The 19,480-nt window shown below is 42.1% G+C and overlaps 1 protein-coding gene across 1 annotated transcript in view; it reads right to left on the bottom strand.

Moving 5' to 3' along the window:
• Window positions 1-18,942, bottom strand: part of LOC143386426 (transport and Golgi organization protein 1 homolog) — a 75,628-nt gene extending 56,686 nt beyond the window's left edge. The window contains exon 1 of the mRNA XM_077107961.1: window positions 18,797-18,942. Coding sequence (XP_076964076.1) covers window positions 18,797-18,942 — 146 coding nt within the window. The remainder of the gene's footprint in view (window positions 1-18,796) is intronic.
• Between the last annotated feature and the right edge of the window lie 538 nt (window positions 18,943-19,480).

Below are 19,480 nucleotides of genomic sequence, written 5' to 3'. Positions count from 1 at the left end.
CACACATCTATTATGAGTCTGTCACCACTGAACATAGGTACCATGATTCCATTCTATGGAGGCTGGAAAGCTCAAGCAAGGCTCTGGGTGACCAGGACAGATGCTGCCTCTGATCTGCAGTTCAGGCTCAGGGCTGGAACTGGGATCCCATTCCTGCCTGATTTCCTCTATAGGCTGAAATCAGGTGAGATGCATCTGTGCCCTTTGCTGAATCATGGGCATGTGAAAGTCAACCAGGAAAACCAGCTCTCAGGACACATATCTGAGGCCTTTGCCATTCTAGACCTTTCTTGTCGAATTTTCAAGGTTTCACGGCAGCTAATCCACAGGCTTTTAGTCAACTTGATTTTCTATTTCAAACCTCCTATCAGCATCAAAAAAGGAACTTGGCATGAAAGCAGGTAAGCACAGGACGATGCATGAAAGACAGAAAAGTCTCTCATTGAAAGGAAAATGTTATGGCATAAGTCAGAACGATTCTCAAATCAGCTCAAACTGATTTTTCTTACATAAAAGACTTGGGAGAATAAACTTCTCTCTCCTCCTGCTGTTCATCTTCCCTAGGGGCTGGGCCATTCCTCTGTTTAAAAGAAGGCTACTGGGGACTAAATCTGCTGTCTTGTTTTATAATCTACCTGCTGTGGGGAGATGATTCAGGGAGAAGCTGGAGGGACAGAGGGAAAGAGGTGGGGGTGGGAGGCGAGAGGGGCCAGGAATTGAACTCATGGCTCTCATTAAGATCCCCGGAGTGTGGCAGTCTGGTGTGGTTTAGGCGGGTTACCAATTCAAGAGCTTTTCCTTGCAAAGATGGGGGAGGGGTTGGAGAAAGAAAAGAAAAAGGATCCAACTACCAGCAGAAGGCATGTGGCAGCTGGTGGCTTTGCTTGTGACATGCATTGCTGTCCACAGCACTTTTAGAAGTTTCTTTTGGCCACCAAGGTCATCTTTACTCCTTATTTTCTATTAGAAAGGGCTAATATGGAAGTCGTCTGTAGAGTGCTCTACCATATGCTACCCATTCAACAAACTGTCCCCATTATAACAGAGCTGAGAGTTTTCATAGAATCCAGGCTCTGTATTCATTAACTTCTCTGGCCTTAAAGAGAATGTGTGCTCATTTTTACCCCCTTGAACTTGTCATCGTGAAAGCTCAGAGTGGCCAAGCAGAGCACTGAGTGGAAAATTGTGGTGCAATAATAACATGTTAAAACTCCATCTTAGCATGCAGCCTGCAAAGCATCGCTGAGTGATTTATCACATTTACAACAATCTTGGCATGCAGCTATGATTAACCTTCCTGACACAAAGCTGAGGTCACTTGGGCATGGTCCTCCAGCTGGCTGAAGCTGGAGATGGTACTGTCCACTGGCGCCACCTGGATGGCCCTCAGTGCTCTTCCTACACATCAGGGATTTCAGGGTCTTCTGATTCCAGATTTGAAGACTCCAGATTATTTCAACTTTTCTTTTTGGGGAAATGTGGATATCCAATAGATGACTTCCAAGGTCTCACAGGAGTATTAGAAGTTTGACATCTGAGGCATCAGATGAGAGATAGTTGTGCCTTTGAGCACACTGTCTCTCAAGCCACACTGCTGAGACTGCCTGAGCTCAGAAATGGTGCAGGGCAACGTGACTGAGGCACAAGGCCACTGACTTTCACTTTAGCTTCACCTGCAGTCCAGACGTCATTTAAGTTCCTTCTTATGCATCATGGTAAGAGGCTTTGACTCCCCTCGCCTCAGTCTTTTACAATGGCAAACATCAACATGCTTAGCATTGCTGATTCAGGAAATCACCTTCAGTAGCTTTTTTAAAAACCAGGAGTCTATTATGCTAACGGGCCTCTGTAAATTCTCAGGGCATCTCAACTGGTCACTTTTCCAGGGATTTAATTTTCCTGTCAATGATGCTAAAAGGTCTAAAATGGTCTTTAGAGTGTTTACAAAAGAGGAACACTTAAGCCTCTGTTACATTATGTTCTGTCCTAGAAATTAATAGCTCATGGCCAATGAGTGGATGTAGGCCTGGGGGTGGCAAGGATGAGATGACAAGCAGCGCTCGTGACTCAAAGAGCTGGAGTCCCAGGAGACACCCAGGGCCCCAATCTTTGAGGAGCAAGGCTGAGTCACTGGTAATTCTCTAAATTTCTTGTTTTTTGTAATGAGTGGACAAGCCTGAGAAGTTTAATGTGAACTTACTCTCAAAGCTGAAAACAACTAAGGGAATAGAATCACTCCTATTCATTTGTTGTTTGATTTTTACAATTATATTATCAAAGCAGGTCCCTCCTGCCCCATGCCACCCCCTAACCCCCCCGTCTCCTCCTCCCCCTTGTGAGCACTGCCATATTTCTAGAGCACAGAGGCACTTCCTGCTAGTCGAGCTTCCATGGTTCCACAGAAACATGACCCTCCTTACTGACCCACCTCAATTCCCACTAAACTGTCCCCTCTCAGGACCCTCTTTGCAAACCTCTCCCTGGTGAGCCACACAGAGCCGCTTGCTGGCCCCCAAAAGTGCACACAGGCACTGTGCCCCTCCTGCCCCTGGATCCTTCAGCCTGGCCTGCTCTCCACCCCACTCAGCAGGACCATCACCTGAAGGGTCCTCTTAGAGTCCCGCAGGAGAAAACACTGGGGGCCCTCCCAGTTCTCCATGGTGTTTTTTAACAGCACTAGGTGCACTCATTATGCAGCATGGGTCAGGTTTCCCTCAACTCTTTTAGGTCATAAATACCATTTCTTATCTTTGTTTCTACACTTAGAAAAATCCTGGGCACATACTAGAAATTCAATATATGCTTGTGCAGAGAAAGAGTGATCACCCATTTTATGCAAGCTGTAGATGTAGCACTTGGCCAAGAAGAAGAACATGAGATGGTTATAGCTGTTCTACTTATTAGGGTGTCTGGGGGGTATGGGGTGTCTGACCACAGTGATGAGCAAGGACAGGCTAACACCAGGGAAGCACCAGGGGGAAAGTTTTCTGTCCAGATTCAGAAGCCCAGGTTGGAATCCTGGTGCATGGTTTTCCACCAAAAATGCCAGCATAAATGGCCAACCAGGTAAGTTTTTTTTCTTATTTAAAGTTGGAGGAAAACATATCATTTGTAAGGCTGTCCTGAGGATTAAGGAATGATAGGGATTATTAAAGAGGGTTTTTACCCCTATAAAGCACTCTAGTGATATTATTTATGGATTTTTAAACAGTACTGTTAAGGTGACAGTCCAACAGCTTCCTCCAAATGAGGCAGATGAGGAATCCAGTATCTAAGAACCAGGAGCAATCTGAGTAAACTGCAGGGACAAAATGTACTCAACAGGCCAGTGACAGCTGTCCAAGAGAAAATTTAGTCTTCTGTTTGACAAAAATAATTGAGAAGCTGTTTTCACTTGGCAGAAATATCACATATACCCATGCTGGAAAACAAGTAGGCATGTGGCTCTAACCAAGGGATAACTCTCACATGGAAAGGGGTGGCCATGCCATGAATTCATCTCTGCCATTGATCCCATGGGAACCAGCAGTGTGTGAGCACTGTGTGGGTCTCAGATAACTCATCAGCGAGGGAAGGGCCATTCCCTCATACATCACTCCCTCATTTATTTAGCAGCTACTTACTAGGGGTCTACAAGGTGCCAGAAATTGTTCCAGTGAAAGGGATTCTTTCTACAATAATAAAGATGTGAGTCTCTCATGCTTGAGAAGCCAGCTGGTGGAGCACCCGGTTCCAATCCTGGCCCCCAGGGAAGGATGACATTCCAAATCATGACAAGGACTGGAGCAGAAAAGCCCAGGGTGCCATGGAAATGCCTCAAGGCTGCACTGATTTACAAGGGGGCAAACTGGCAAAAAAAGTATCTCTGAATAGGGATCATTTAAGCTGATATAAAGGTAAAGAGGTGGGAATAAAGTTCTGATGAGTATGATGAGAGTCATGTGTGGGCATCCTGAGCTGAAATGATCTCACTGATAGAGATTCCTCAGGAAACTTTGGAATGGAACCGCCATTTGACCCAGTTATCCCACTCCTCGGTTTATAACCAAAGGACACTGTCACATCAATGTTTATAGCAGCTCAACTCACAATATCTAAACTACAGAACCAACTTAGGTATCTTTCAACAGATGAATGGATAAAGAAAATGTGGTATATATACACAATGGAATATTACTCAACCTTAAAGAATAATAAAATGATGGCATTTTCTGGTAAATGAATGGAGCTAGTGAATTATCATGCTAGGCAAAATAAGCCAGTCCCCCCAAAACCAAAGGCTGAATGTTTTCTCTGATATGTGAATGTTAATTTACAATAAGTGTGGGAGCTAGGGATAAAAAGAGGTACTTTGGATTAGATAGAGGGGAGAGAAGGAAAGGGAGGGGCCATGGGGTTAGGAAGAATAGTAGAATGAATTGGACGTTATTACCCTATGTACTATCATTACACAACTGGTGTAAGTCCACAATAATGTACAACAAGAAAAATGAGAAGTTATACTTCATTTATGTATGATGTGTCAAAGTGCATTCTATGTTATGTATAACTAGTAGGAACAAATTTAAAAAATAGCAAATAAAATTTTACTGCATAGAGCAGAGGTGATGGGCCACTATTGCAAACATGGATTCAGAGTGAGTGACATCAAGGCCATTGTCCCAATAATCTACTAAACAGGGCAAAACCCTTCTCTGGTATGAAGATAAATGAAAAGGAAGATAACGAATGAAAAAGAAGAGCCTCAACTCAAAGACATAATGGAGGTGGCCACACCAGAGAGTATACAGAAGAGCTGTGGAAAATAGTTTTGTGGTTACTTGAGATGCTATTCATAGAGTTACATTTGATCCAGCAACTCTGCTCCTCATTAACTACCCAGGTGAATTGAAGACAAATACCTATATGCAGGTTAATAACACACTATTCACCGTGGCCAAAGAGTGGACACAGGCCAATGTCCATCAATGAATGAGTAGATACATAAAATGTGGTACATCCAAATAATGGCCTATTATTCAGCCATAAAAAAGACTGACGTACTGAAGCATACTACAATATGGATGAATCTTGAATACATTGTTATACCTGAAAAAAGCCAGTCAAAGGCCTTGTATGTTGTGATTTAATTCATATGAAATATGCAGAACACACAGTTTCATAGAGATAGTGCATGCATTGGTAATTGCCAGGGTCTAGGGGAAAGGATATGGCAGTAACTACTTAATAGCTCTAGGGGTTTCTTTTGGGTGATGAATATCTTTTGGAATCAGATAAAGGTGGTTTGTACTACCTTTTAATGTGATACATTTCTTTGATTTGTTCACTTAAAAATGGTTAGTTTTATGTGGTATGAATTTCATCTAATTTTTTTATTTTTAATAAAAAAATAATATGAAGGGGAGAAATTGCTAAGGAGAGAAGCCTGTGACAGAACCCAAACAGGCATCCACTAGGCAGAGAGTCTCCTTGTTGCTGTTAGTCAGATTTGCCCACAGGCCAGGATAATCTGATTTCCATGGTTCATTGTGCTCTTTGGCCTTTGACTTCTTCTACATAAAGTCTTCATAGCTCAGTAAGTTTCTAAAGTGAGAGAGGAAGCTTGAGAGGCGAGACATAATGGACCCTTTTCTCCAAAATCATCCCTGTCCACAGTGGCCATCTGGACACTTTGGCACCTTCATTCTCAGTTTTCGTATCTTTGGGACCCATGTTGGAGGATCTCAGCCCACAGAGCATCCTGGCTGGGTGCTTGAGAGAAAACAAGAGGATAATCTGTCTCAATAATCTCCCCTCAAATAGGAATAAGCCCTGGAAAGTCCTAATAAACTCTGGCATCAGTTCTTTGTAAGCCTATTACCACAGATCCGGCTGAGGACATTCCACTCCATCTGATTTAGGAAGTGCCAGCCTCTTAATCTATTTCAGCTGCTTAGGAGTAACAGGGGTCAAGGACAAATGATATTTAATCATGTTTGCTAGCCAGGATGACAGTGCTGCCTGGAGAGGAGAAATAAGTAAAGTTCCTTTCTCTTCTAGAAAGAAGCTTATCAGCACTGCTTTCATAGACATTGAGAGGAAAGACTGCCCTTCAGGCCCAGTCAGATTCTGAGCAAAGGACTAAGTCTCCTCCAGAAAGCGTGAACACTTACTTAATGTGACAGGCCACACACCACGCCTCCTGGCAGGCCTTAAAAAGGACATGCTTTTTGCTCTGATTTGAAATAATTATGTTTTGCAGTAATCTTCATTTGCTCCCACTGTCTAACCCAAACCTGTGCACAAAAGAGAGGTATAAGACCATTAAATTCCAGACCTGGTGACAACACTCATTTGGCAGAATCCTTGTTTGTTTATATAAATTAGCCTGCAATTAGCAATTACATTGCAGGTCCCAATTAATGTCAGGCTAAATGCAGCCCCAGGAAGAACAATGCTCTGGACATGAAAGTCCAGATAGGACTATTATGGAGAATTATGGAGGATGATTAATCATCTTGCCTGTTCCTGGGTATGGCCATTCTCACATAAAAATCTTTGTGCAAACATAGCTACTGTCTGGTAACAAATTACCTTAAGAGAAAAATAATTAGTTGTAGGGATTTATTAACTCCCATCAGTGCATCCAAAGCACATCTTCCTTGCTGGTTTAGAGCCTCTCAATGGGGAATAATGATGTGTCTGTACCTCTATGGAACAATGAAGCAGGACATAAGGTTAATCTGAACTCCTGGCACATCTGTCCTTTCACTTAGAAGACTGAACAACTGAAAAATGAATTCATGGCACAGAGAAACAGTGTCCTGACAGCCTAGTGTTGATGGCTGTCAACTCGTTTGCACACATTATTACTAAATGTTGCTTCTTTGCTTAAAGCTTTCCCAGGCAAGAACAGGCAGACTGAGCATGCAACCTGGGCAGGGCTGTCCTCCCTTTGGCTCTTCTAATGCAGGAGAACTTTTAAATTGGTATTTCCAGAGACTCCAGTCAGTTCAGAACAAGAACTCTAGATAAGAATGGAGGAATAAGGATCCCTACATTCAGGAGCTTACGGTTTTCAGAATGAGCAGCTTTGTATGAGATGATGATGAGTTCATCACTGAAACACATCCTGGGCTCATCATGCCAGGCAGAAACCCAGTGCAGTAGCCCCAGCTCACCCCAAGGCACCTCTGCTTCCTGTGAAATCCCCACCCACCATCAGCAGTCATGTTCTGAGACCCCACACCTTTCTTCTCCACCTCACAGGTGCAAAGGCTGGTTGAGAGAAACCCAGAACCCAAGGGACCTAGGTAACCAGACTTGCTGATCAGCCTTTGCCCTGCAGCAATCCATCAAAGGCCCAGTGTAACTCCTGAGGACAGTACTAAGCCCACATGAGGAAGTCATTAACCCTGAAAGGGGGCCCATGAAGACAGAATGGCAACTGGAGACTTTCTACTCTTTTATTCTAAATATTCTGCGTCAACTAAGGAACAATGAAAGTTTAATGCAAAATCTTCTTGGTTAATTAAGGGTCCACCAGACTCAAGAAAAAGACCATGAAGGGGAAAAGAATGATCCTGTTTCTAGAATGAGCAGCTTTGTACGATATGATCAAGAGATGCACGCAGCATGAACTTGAGCATCCGACTCTTCACTCTGCATTTACCAGACGCTGGGCAGGAACCTCTGAACTGGTGCTTGCTGAATGCCTTCTGTGGCTCCCAAGGCTCAGGTTTCTTTTCCTCCAAGAGGACTCACACCTGCAAGCTGAGGACTTCCATCTGAGTTTGACGGAGGGCACTCCACCTGCAGTCTGATATCTGTTCACTGCAATCACCTCATTGATTGTTTTGTCCCAAATCTGGTAAATGTCTTGGTTATTTTGTTTATTTATTTTATTTGGTGCATTAAAATTAGACATTAGAATAATGAATTCATTGCATCACATTTGTACATGAACATAACATAATCTGATCAATCTCATTCCCTAGTACCTTCCCTTTGTGACTTTATTTTAAAATAATGCCACTCTGATCAGGGAAAAGAGAAATAGCATGAAAACAGATGGGTTAAAAGACTGCAGAGGCTTAGTATGTATGCTATTAATAAAACTGACAAGCCATTCTTCTTTAATTTATGGTTAATAGATAATTTATTTGTTTCTCCTCCATGGAAGCTACTCTTTATGCAATGAAATATGATTTGGGGGACAGCAGGAAGAAAAATTATATTTCGAATATGAAGAAGTTATAAAGAATTTTAGAAATGAATCAGCTTTATATTTATCAGGGATTAACATCCTGTAAACCAATGTTTTATAGGAATAAATGTTAAACATCAGGGTATACCAATTGAGAATTAGCTAAACTTTTCATTGAAACTTTTTTTTAAAGGAAGTTATTTGTTCATACTAATGGAAAGATCTAAATATTCATATTCTGATAGGAAACATGAGAATTCACAGCAAAAAGATAAAATTTAATATTTGTTCTTCATTTCTTAAAAATGCCCATATTTGTACATTATAGAATAAATTATATAAAACAAATTTTAGTTAGAGCCTGTAAGTTTTCATAATTAAGTAGATTAAATTTGCAGAAATAAGTTATAGAAACTTTAAGATGGACTAGCTTGATGGATGTTTTATATTCATCATTTATATTTAAGGTAAAATCATTATATTCATTTTTCTAGCTTGGAGGAAAAAACATAACATTTAGAAAGGAATAATCCCTATTACTCTTCCAGGAAATGTAAATGCCAGAAAGATCTTTGCACAAATCTAGTAGTCTTTTGAGGGGGATAGGAAGATCTTTTGAAGATTTGAAAAAAAAAAAAAAAAAGAAAACCTTTCAGACTTTTTGTAATGGAAAGGATAAGGAGATATAAAATCCTGAAGATGGAAAGCTCAGGAGCTCTAAGACATAAATTTTAAACTAGTTAATGGCAAAAAAAAAACCACAACTTTTTATGTGTTGAAAAAAATGTGTCAGTAAGAAGAAGTTGAGAAGCCATGGAAATTAAACAGTATTATTATCTCCTGAGGCACTAATTTGGGAAAACACCGCAACTTGCCCACTCCAGGGCAGCCATGTGTGGACCTACACATCAGACCATCTTATTTTAATGATGTTCTTCAGGGCTTCCAACAACAAATTCCACGGATTAATCCTCTGTCCATCACCTGCAGCACCTACCACAGGGCCTGGCACAGGGTAGGGGTCTGAAAGAATGTACCCCAAGAAAACCAAATGTTGATTCATACAACTCATGTTTATATTATATCCAGTAGCTTCCTGATGATAACGTAGCATTTTATAAGCTTAGTGTGTACAGAAGGGAAGTGCTATCAAAAGGTTAACTGATGTGTCACCCAATGAAAACACACCACTCAGATCACAGATTGCAGGAGTGCCATTGACTGACGGGCCCTGGCTGCTGCACCCTGAAGTCTATTTCCTTGCCTTCTTTTATGCTAGGGCTTCCTCTTCTCTGTATGCTCCCAGCCACAGAGGAGATCAGCGGCAGTGGCAAGGTGGACTTGTTCCTGGGAGATATGGTTCATTTGAAGGGTGGCTGGGCTCAAGAACTCTCTGATTGTCTAGATAAATTCTGCTTAAGTCTAAGACATTCCACTGCCTGCTCACCTGCCCTTCCTTCCTTTCCTTCCTTATGTTATGGTTGGAATATTAGTGTTTCCTGTGTTAATAAAGGAATGTTTAGGGATGAAACAGACTGTACAAGTTGTAATCCAGTGAGTGGATGTGTTCATTTGATAGATTGATAATCTAAAAGGACTCACTGGGTGGTAACTGAAGGCAGGGAGGGCATGACTCAAGGAGGTGGGTCACTGGGGACATGCCTTTGGGGGTTATATCTTGTCGCCCAGCTTCTCCTTCTCTCTCTGCTTACTGGATACCATGAGCTGAGTAGCTTTACTCTGCTATATACTTCTACCATGATGCTCCCCATTACCTAAGGCCCAGAGAAATGGAGCTGACCAATCAAGGGGTGAACCTCTGAAACTGTGAGTTCAAAATAATTTTTTCCTCTTCTAAGTTGTTCTTCGTCGGTGTTTTGGTCACAGTGATGAACACCTAACCAACACACCTTCCTTTCCTTCCTTCCCCCCTCCCTTCCTTTCTTCCTTTCTTCTTTCCTTGTCTCTTTAACTTGGGGTCAGACCTGAGCCACGGTTTGATGGTTCTTCTAGTTCCTTTGGTTCCCTCCCATTTTCCTCTCAGGTGTTTTCTCTAAGTAAATTTCTTTTATCGACTATCAATTCCAACTTGGTGTTTAGACCCAGAATCTGGACTGAGTGTCACATCTGCCCTCATTGTAAACAAACACATATGCACATCCTTGGGGGCATCGCTTGGTCTCTGTCTTGTGGAACACAGCAGAGTGGCAGGGACCTAAAGGCATCATCATGCAATCTGGGCTTTATATGCATTCTTCTTTCACTTGCAAGCTGTATGTCTCGGGGAAGTTATGCTTATTCCATGAGCATCAGCTTCTGGATCTGTAAACAGGATCAGAATTCCTGCCTCACAGGATTATTGGGACAGCTGCATTAGGCAACATGCATGTTATAGAAACATCAGAATTGGCTTCTAGAAGGGGCTCTTTCAGAAATTAATTTCCTCCCGATGGTCTTGCAGTTTCAAGGTCCAGTATTACACCAGTAAGGCCACAGCTGGGCCAGAGAGACATGGCACTCCCTGAGGAGAACCCACTTGGGGACCCAAGTGGAAATATCCAGAAGAGATATGCCCACTTGGGTATATCTCTTCTGGATCCTCACTTAGAGAATGTCTGGGGTCAGCTAGCAAATACCCCAACTGTGTTGTAGTTTCTTTGTCACCTTATGAAGGTGTGCAGGCCAAACCTTTCTTCAAAGGCAGGAAACTGAGGCCAAGATAAAGCTGCCACGTTTCCTTCAGGACACTGGACAAGATGCTGCAAATCTGGGGTACAAATGCAGACCACCTAATTCTTAATCAGAGGTCATTTTATTTACTCTTTGATTCATCAATTAGAATTGATGATGAATATGTACAGAAATTCTCTGAAAGTCATATTTTATCACTAAATGAAACTATTGATTTCATCAGTTAACTATGCCAAAAAAAAAGCCCAGTACTCATTAATCGGCCTTTATAGTCTTCTATATAAGGACTTTTCTGAAAGTCCCTCATACAGGAACTTTTGTGAAAGTGTTAGCTTATGTATGGAACATTTTCTATAGACTACTTTTATGATCACTTCCATCTGGAAATAGAGACTAATAACATTAGCTTTTTTTAAAGTTATAGAATAAGTATAATTTTTATTTATATTGCACATGAATCAAATATGCTTCATACTGGTCATTGTGACCTTGCCATAAGAATGTTTCATTTATTAAAAATTATTTCCCAGAGTGAAAAGAAACAGGGAAACCCACTATGAGAGCTGCAGGCTGAATTTTATCTCCCTAAAATTCATACTCGAGGTCCTCACCTGAAGTCCTTCAAAATGCGACTATATTTGAAGACTGGATTTTTAAAGAAGAAACAATTTATGAAGCCTTTAGCAATGGTCTTAATTCAACTTGATTGGAATCCTTATAAAAAGAAAAAATTTGGACACATACTCAGAAAGAAAGCCATGGGAAGACACAGGGAGAAGACAGAAAGCTACAGGTAAGGACAAGGACCTCAGAGAACCAACCCTGATGATCATGACTCAGACTCCTGGCCTCTACATCCTTGCAGACATCTCTATTACTCAAGCCACCCTCTCCTCAGTACTCTGTCATGTCAACTGAGCAACCTGATGCAAGTAGAGACCACCACCTCCTATTGGGTGGGCTTGGGGTCAGTGAGCTAGGCATGCTGGGGAGGTGGAAGCCCTGTCCCCAGTGGGGCTGCTCTGGTGGGTGCCAACCAATTGGATGAGTTCTTAAGACACCTGCTCATGCCCCCAGTGAATTCTGTTCCCTCCAAAGTAGACGACCTTCACTGTTGAGCCTTGACTAAAGAAAAAAAGGTATTCTGATCATATTAAACATGGAGAATGCCCAGTAAAGAACTACTTCTGCTTTTTCAGAGAGAGTGTGGGAGATGGGGAGGGATGGGGTAAGGGGTGAGTGTCTCCTCTGTTCTCACACCAAAGATACCAAGTCCTGTCCCTTCCAGAGAACCTGGACAGAGAGTACTCCAGGCAGAGCTGCACACCCTTGGCCTGGTGGAGACTGGGGTAAGGCAGTCCACAGTTCATCACACAACACTTTAAAAGCACTTTTAAGACTCTTTTTGAATACATGAAAAATACTGGCAATAACCTGATCTTAACACAAAAATAGTACTATTTCCCCTTCTTAGTCATGGCTAATGCAAGAGTAAACCAGATAAAATAAATGTCCTTGGAGCATTCCAGCTAGAGCATGATTATCATTAGCATTACTTTATGATGGGGTTTCTCAAGGTCACTCCAGAATTAGTGGCAATGTGGGAATGATCACTCATCCAATATATGGGTTAAAATGACTAATTGAGGGTCTGAGTTTAATTATACTCATAAGCACAGGCACAGTGCAGCTCCTTTGATGGCTTAATAACATTCTTGTGTACACAAAAATAGATGGAAAAAATTAGGGTTGTATATTGTTGTCTTTTAGGACAAGATGCTGAAGTGGGAATAGAATAATAAAAATAAATAAACAACTCAGGGGCACCAGGAAATGAGCTGGGGAAGCTAGCAAACCCACACTTGTGCACATGCTCGGGCTGGAGACAAAGTCGCAAGTACCCATGACTAAATACAGTGCAGCTATACAATAAGTTAGATACAGTGTGGGGAGACCCTTATTGAATGGTCATTCAGTCAAGAGGTTAGATGGAACCTTCTTCAGCTGAGGTGAACATATCTGGGCTTGAAGAACTCAGTCCTGCTCACACATACTGCTTTGTTTTGTATCTGAGCCATGGAAGGAAATGGCCTGTGTACAGAAACACAGGTCCCTGGTCTGGGTTGTTTGTCCCCATGTGTGGGCACTATTTTGGGACAGGCCGTGTCTCTTCTCTGAGATATTTACTCATTTTTCTCCCTGTGCTGTGTCCACAGGTGACTACCTTGTTTTATAGGTGTCTCTCCATTTCTTCCTGGGGTGATGTGTTCCTTTCTTGGGGATGCCAGTATGAAGCATCACAAAATCCATGGCTGAAAGCAACAGAAATGTATTCCCTTAAAGTGCTGGAGTCTAGAACTCCAGAATCAAGATGTTGGTGGGGTCATCTTGCCTCTGAAGGCCCTATGGGAGGATCCCATCCCTCTTCCTAGTTTATGGAAGCCTTCAGCAATCTCTGGCCTCCTTGGCTTGCCACTCCATCCCACCAGCCTCTGCTTCTGTCTTCACTTCTCCCTTCCTCCTGTTCACCTCGCTGTGTGGCTCTTCTCTTCTTACAAGGACAAGTACAACCTGATATTAACTATGTCTCCAAAGGCCCTATTTCCAAATAAGGTCACAATCTGAGGTTAGGGGTGGAATTTTGGTGGGACATTTTCAGCTCACCAAGCGGACCTCAGATGACATAAACTTGTCCAGAGGCAGAGCCCATTTGACCTCATTCATCAGTGTTCAGACGGGGTGGTCAATATGTGTTTTCAGTTGAAGGTGATGATGGTGCCGGCCAAAGGTTAACACACATATCTGATTACACTGTGTGCAACAAAATAGTCATGGGTACAAAACTAAATCCATTTTAAGATCTGAACATCCTGACAGGCTATCTGAAGTCCTTTCACCAGAAGAGTTCTTAATAATAAAATGAAGAAGAAAAGATAAGCAATATCCTTCATACACGTCTTCAGTCTTTTTAACTATTTGTTACATTTATTTCGAACCATATTTTTATTTTGGTAGGGTGGGTACCAGAGACAGTCAACCACTGAGACACATCTCCAGGCCTATTTTGTATTTCATTTAGAGACAGGGTCTCATTGAGTTGCTTAATGCCTCACTGTTACTGAGGCTGGCTTTGAACTTGCAATCCTCTTGCCTCAGCCTCACGAGCTGCTGGGATTACAGGCATGCATCACTATACCAGGCTGAACCATATTTTAAAATATCAGACATTAAAGCTTGAATCAGGCAGAATTGGAGAAAAAGACACAATGAGAGAAGGGGAAGAAATGAGGAAGGTGAGCATGAGTTGGGGCACAGTAGGGAATGAAGCCCTTCCCGTCCTGCTCTTGATCTCACAACACTAACCCATTCCCTCCCACAAGCCAGCCACTATCACTCTCATCACCCTGCTTCTCCAACAACATGTAAGAGATTTTTTTTTCATTTCTGTCATCTTTCCTCAGTGACAGATAGATACTTCAGGAACAAATAGATAGATCTGCTTGAGAAAAAATCCATTTCCTAATCCGAAATGAATTTTAAATGGAAAAGGACTAAGGGCATCCACTTTTCATATTATATTTGCTATGTGCTTAAGTTTTTGCTGTGTCAACATGCCAGGACTTTTCCATGAAGGTGTTTCCTGCCTTTTAGGGAAGGCGGAGGCAAGTGGGTCCTCTCTCTAGAAGGTACCCTGAAGCTGGCTCCTTCCCCAGGCAGGGTCTGGAGCCACTGGCACAGATGGTGGACCACACCCACTGCTCAAGAGACAGCACAAAACAGTGGGCACAGTCTCCCGAGATTGGAGCTCATAAAAGCAGGATGACATCAGCCTCTCAGCTCCATATGACAGAGGCACAGACTTATCTCTCTCACTCAGATTTCCCTTTGCTAAGCATTTTTTGGAAATTTAGAAGCAGTGAAATTTGCATTCATAAAACTGTATTTTCTTTCTGAAAAACAATAAAAATGTTATCTCTTTATAGCAACTGCTTAAATCTTTAACCTTGGCTTCTCACCCAAGATGACATAACACGTATGAATTCTTTAGGAACAAAAATCAAGAGTAGTGATTTTTAATAGTGAAGTGATAGATCTTCTCTACCATATGCTCCTACTGTACTGGTAAGCAACACTGCCTTAGAAAGTACTATCCTGGGAAGAGTTCTATTTTCTTTTATATTTCATTTTCTTTATCAATTCCTGAATATATAGTTAATGGAAACAAGCCCAAAATATCAACTTATCTTAACTTTATCCAATGATGAAGGAGTCTGAGTACTGTAAAAATCATGTCAATGTCATTGTCAAGGATATTCCTTAAAAACAGGCTTCTCTTAAAGAAAAGAAAAGGCAACTATAACTGTCTAAATGAAGATTCAAGATTGGGCTAAGAGACTAACTCTGTCCAAGCCACTTGCCACTCTATACTTAAATTCTGTCTTATTCTGTTTTCTGTTATTACAAAAAATAATTGATTCTGGGTACTTTATTAAAAAGGGGGGGTGGGGTCATTTAGGTCAGAGTTTTGGAGACTGCAAGTCCAGGACTAGCCAGTCCCATCTGTTCAGCTCTGGTCAGGGCCTCCTGGCAGTGATACTACAAAGGCAGGAATTTGTATGGAAGGGATCATGTGGCAAAACGAGAAGCCACAGAGATTCATGGACCAGGATCAGTCTTTTAACAACAATGTGTCTCAAAGGAACTAACCAGGTCCTCCCCACCACATCAATCCCTTCCCACCAGACCCCGTCTCTGAAAGGCCCCACCATCTCTCCTCTTCAACACACTGAGGACAAAGCACAGCAACTCTGGGAGACAAGTCAATCCAGACCACAGCAAGGCCTTAGCAGAGGGAAATGGAAAGGAAGGAATTGGAGAGAGGAAGAAAGCAATTGGCCTTTTAAGGCAAGAGGGATGTTGGCCAAGTAGAGGCCACCTAGTAGGTGGCTTGACTATATTTGGATCAAAACTTTCAGGTCCTTGGAAGGCAGAGATTCTATAAATAATAATAATTGTTGAAGGTTGACTTAAGAGTCTAGTCTCTAAGGACAATGCACTTTGTAATTCCTGGACTTCTCCCAGGCCTGTACCAGACCATGCCAGCTGCACTTTCTGGCCATGATGCTTTCCCTTGCACCCATTGGGGCAGTCCTCTCCATGCCTGGCCCAATATCACCTGATCCTTGAGGTCATTTTTGACCACACCTGGCTGAGTTTGTGACTCCCGTGGCAGTTTTCCTCCTGTGGTACCCTAACCATGACATCAGTCTGAGAGTAGGACACCACCTTAGGGCTAACTGTATGGATGGCCCTTTCTTCCACTAGGCACAAGTTTCTAAAGTGCAGGAGATGCTGTGTTGACTTCTTGTCTCCTTTCTGGTTCCCCAAGGCACACACTAAGTGTTCGGTAAATGCTTACAAGATAAAACTACTGTAAGCAAAAGCAGCCTAGGAAGATTTTAAAAAATATATATGAATAAAGATCTAGGAGTTTCTAGAAAAAGCAAGAATGTAAATAAACTCATACTAAAACCTAAAATCTTCTATCATGATGTAGGCATTCACACCCATTTGGGTATATTGTCAACATTGTTTTCAATAAATGGAAAAACAAATTCCTTGAAAGCTTATATCCATTCACACTTTGATAACTTAATTTTGGCCTCCTCTAGGGCTGCTTTCTTCCTTTCCCAGTCAAACCTGATCATCAAAGTGATATGATTCATAAACACATTCAAACAAAAGAGGAGCCCAGGGCATGGTGGTGCACACCTGTGATCCCAGTGGCTCGTGAGGCTGAGGCAGGAGGATCTAGGTTTAAAGCCAGCCTCAGCAACTGAGAGAGCCCCTAAGCAACTCATCAAGACTCTGTCTCTAAATAAAATATAAAAATAGATCTGTGGATGTAGCTCAGTGGGTAAGCACCTTGGGTTCAATCCCCTGTACCCAAACACACAATGACGACAAAAAACAAAGACAAATAAGAGAGGCGGAATCATACTGCTTTTTGTAGGAGGATGGAAGTTTAATGAATTAAGGGAGAAGTTAAAGTTTCACTGATTTTGATGAGTTTTGGTTTGTCACTCGCCTGATAAACACAGAAACATGGGAAATCACAAGCCCTGATTGCATCTTGGCTAAGGAAACCTGCTCTGGCTACAACAAACTCTTTCCAAACCAAATGCTCTCTTCTCGTGCTTCCTGTGTTGCTACCACTTCTAGCCAGCAGCAAAAGCCAAAGCTCTGAGTGAACAGAGAAGGATGAAGAGTCTCCTGAGAATAACCTACACTTGTTCTCACCTCAGCTGTGGGCTTACAAAGGGGGGCCTTGACATGCACCAGTCTAGCTTCTTCAGCTACTTTTTCATCACAGCACTACATGTGTATGCTCTTAATGGTAGCATCCCCAAGCCTTGAGTCAGACACCAAGAAGACATAATCATGCTCCTGTGGTACTCAGATTTCAACTGATAGACTAACTAGGTCTCTACTCTTATGCCATTGATTCTGAGACACACAGAAGTCATTAAGAACTATGACAGGCTTGGTAAGTCAGCGGCAGCAGGGAGGGAAAAACTAATTGTAATAAGTGGAAATAACTGATCTAGAAAGATCAGCCATGAAAGGTGGGAGTGCCTGAAGCTTGAGCTTTGGAAGAGTTATATTTCTCCTGGTGAGGTAAGAGGTTTCTGAAGGGTAACAATTGAAGAAGTCATAAAATAAATGCCACAATGGAGGTATTTTGGAAAACTGTAAATTTGGCTTACTTTTGAGACTAACCATGTCAAAAATTCATGAATTTGTGACCTGGAAGATACACAAAATTGTTAGAGGGTCCCCACTGCTGTGAATGTGTGGAGATACACATGGAGCCTGTCTCCTTATCTCACATTCTGCATACACATTCATACAGAGGCCCTTCTCAAGACTAGGCTGAGAGTGTTATTCTGAATATTCATGACATGACGATTATTAATGTCACTGAGGTGATTTCATTCCTACTTGGCAGAGACATGTTTTTATACCTAGAAACCAAATAAGTGTTAAGAGAAATGGCAGCTTTGCACCAGCCCAGCAAAAGCAACTCTGTACATTTTAGTCTTGAAATACAGATTATTTATTCTTGAAATACAAGGTGCTTTTAATTACCCCCTCCTGAGCCCCATCCCATGATTAACCTTATCCTGGGGAGATTTCCAGCTTTGACACAAAATAAAACATCCTTGGGAGCACAGGTTCCAGAGTTTATAACTGTATCTTGATTATTATTTTCTTTCGTAGGAGTGAAAATTAAACAAAGCATAAAGAGGCTCTAAGAAGTCTCAATAGATTTCTAGGGAATGATTTTGTAAAAATGCTTTGGGAGAGAATTACCACATATTTACAACTTCTATTATCTAAAAAAGCATTTAACACAACAGGCATTATGAAACAGGTCTTTCTAAGAACCACAGACTTGCACAGTCACACAGAGAATTGAAAAACAAAAACAAAAACAGCTACTGGTGATAGTTAAGTAGGTCCTTGCACATCTGTTGTCTAACTCCCCAAGCAACTGGCCTGTCTGGTTATTCTACATGCATGATATTACATCAAATTACCCAAAACTATTGTTTTCAATTAAAGTGACTTATATTTGGTTAGATAAAATATGTGTTTGGGGCCCTAGACTGAAAAGAATTATGTTAAATAAGTCAGACACAGGTGTAGGTACAGGGCAGTGGAAGATGCCTACACCAGTTCAGTGCAGGATTAAAAACTTTCAGTTAGCTTCTTATACTGTACTGCCACATCAACACTCATCTTTGCAGAACAATCCTACCCTTAGGAAGGCAGCAGCGAAAACTACAAGGAAGAGTGCCTCACCCAGGAGGACCCAGGGAAGATGGCAGGAGCAGGCCCTTGTGTCGTGGGACTGACCTTAGGCACCCAGTGGCATTGCGCAGCGCCTGTGATGAATGCAGCTGTATTTTCTGATCATCCTGAAGAGGTGAATTTTCCCAGCCTGAATGGGGGATAATCACCACGTTGGTCAATACTGTCAGGGCGTCCTGGATGATTGGCATTTTGAGTGCATCACATGAAGAGAGATTCCACAGGACTCCTGCAAGAGACACACAAGGAAAGAGTTGGTAGCTAACAGTCGTTCTCATCTCACAGTGTTTTTCTCTCTGGAGTGAAAGGCACTGGCAGAAAGGACTCAGGCAGTGTGTGGGGGTGTATCTTAGAGCCTGATCCTAATTCTAGAGCACCCATTTGAACCTTCTAGAAGTGTGCTGTGAAATACAGGTGAGCAGAACAGGGACATGACTGTCTCTGTCTCATCATGAAGAACAACTAACTCCAGAGGGCTGGTTGAACTGAGGCTCTTACCTTGCTTCAATAAACTTCTAATATGATGGACCCGAGCTTCCAACTTGAATCCAAGACCAAAGATGTGTGAAAGTTATTCACAATAGTCTGGTAGGTCTTTGTTTTACCCAGCACCTCAGCATGCCTTTGTGGCTGACCTCATTCACCCAGCTTCTACACACCAGCAGATGACATTAAAGGGACACCTGAGACTCCAGCAGGAGACTGATGGCAATTAGCATGTGAAGCAGT

This window comes from Callospermophilus lateralis, unplaced genomic scaffold (assembly GCF_048772815.1).
Source record: "Callospermophilus lateralis isolate mCalLat2 unplaced genomic scaffold, mCalLat2.hap1 Scaffold_101, whole genome shotgun sequence".
In the NCBI taxonomy this organism is placed as follows: domain Eukaryota; kingdom Metazoa; phylum Chordata; class Mammalia; order Rodentia; family Sciuridae; genus Callospermophilus; species Callospermophilus lateralis.
This window is presented reverse-complemented; position numbering and strand designations above follow the sequence as displayed.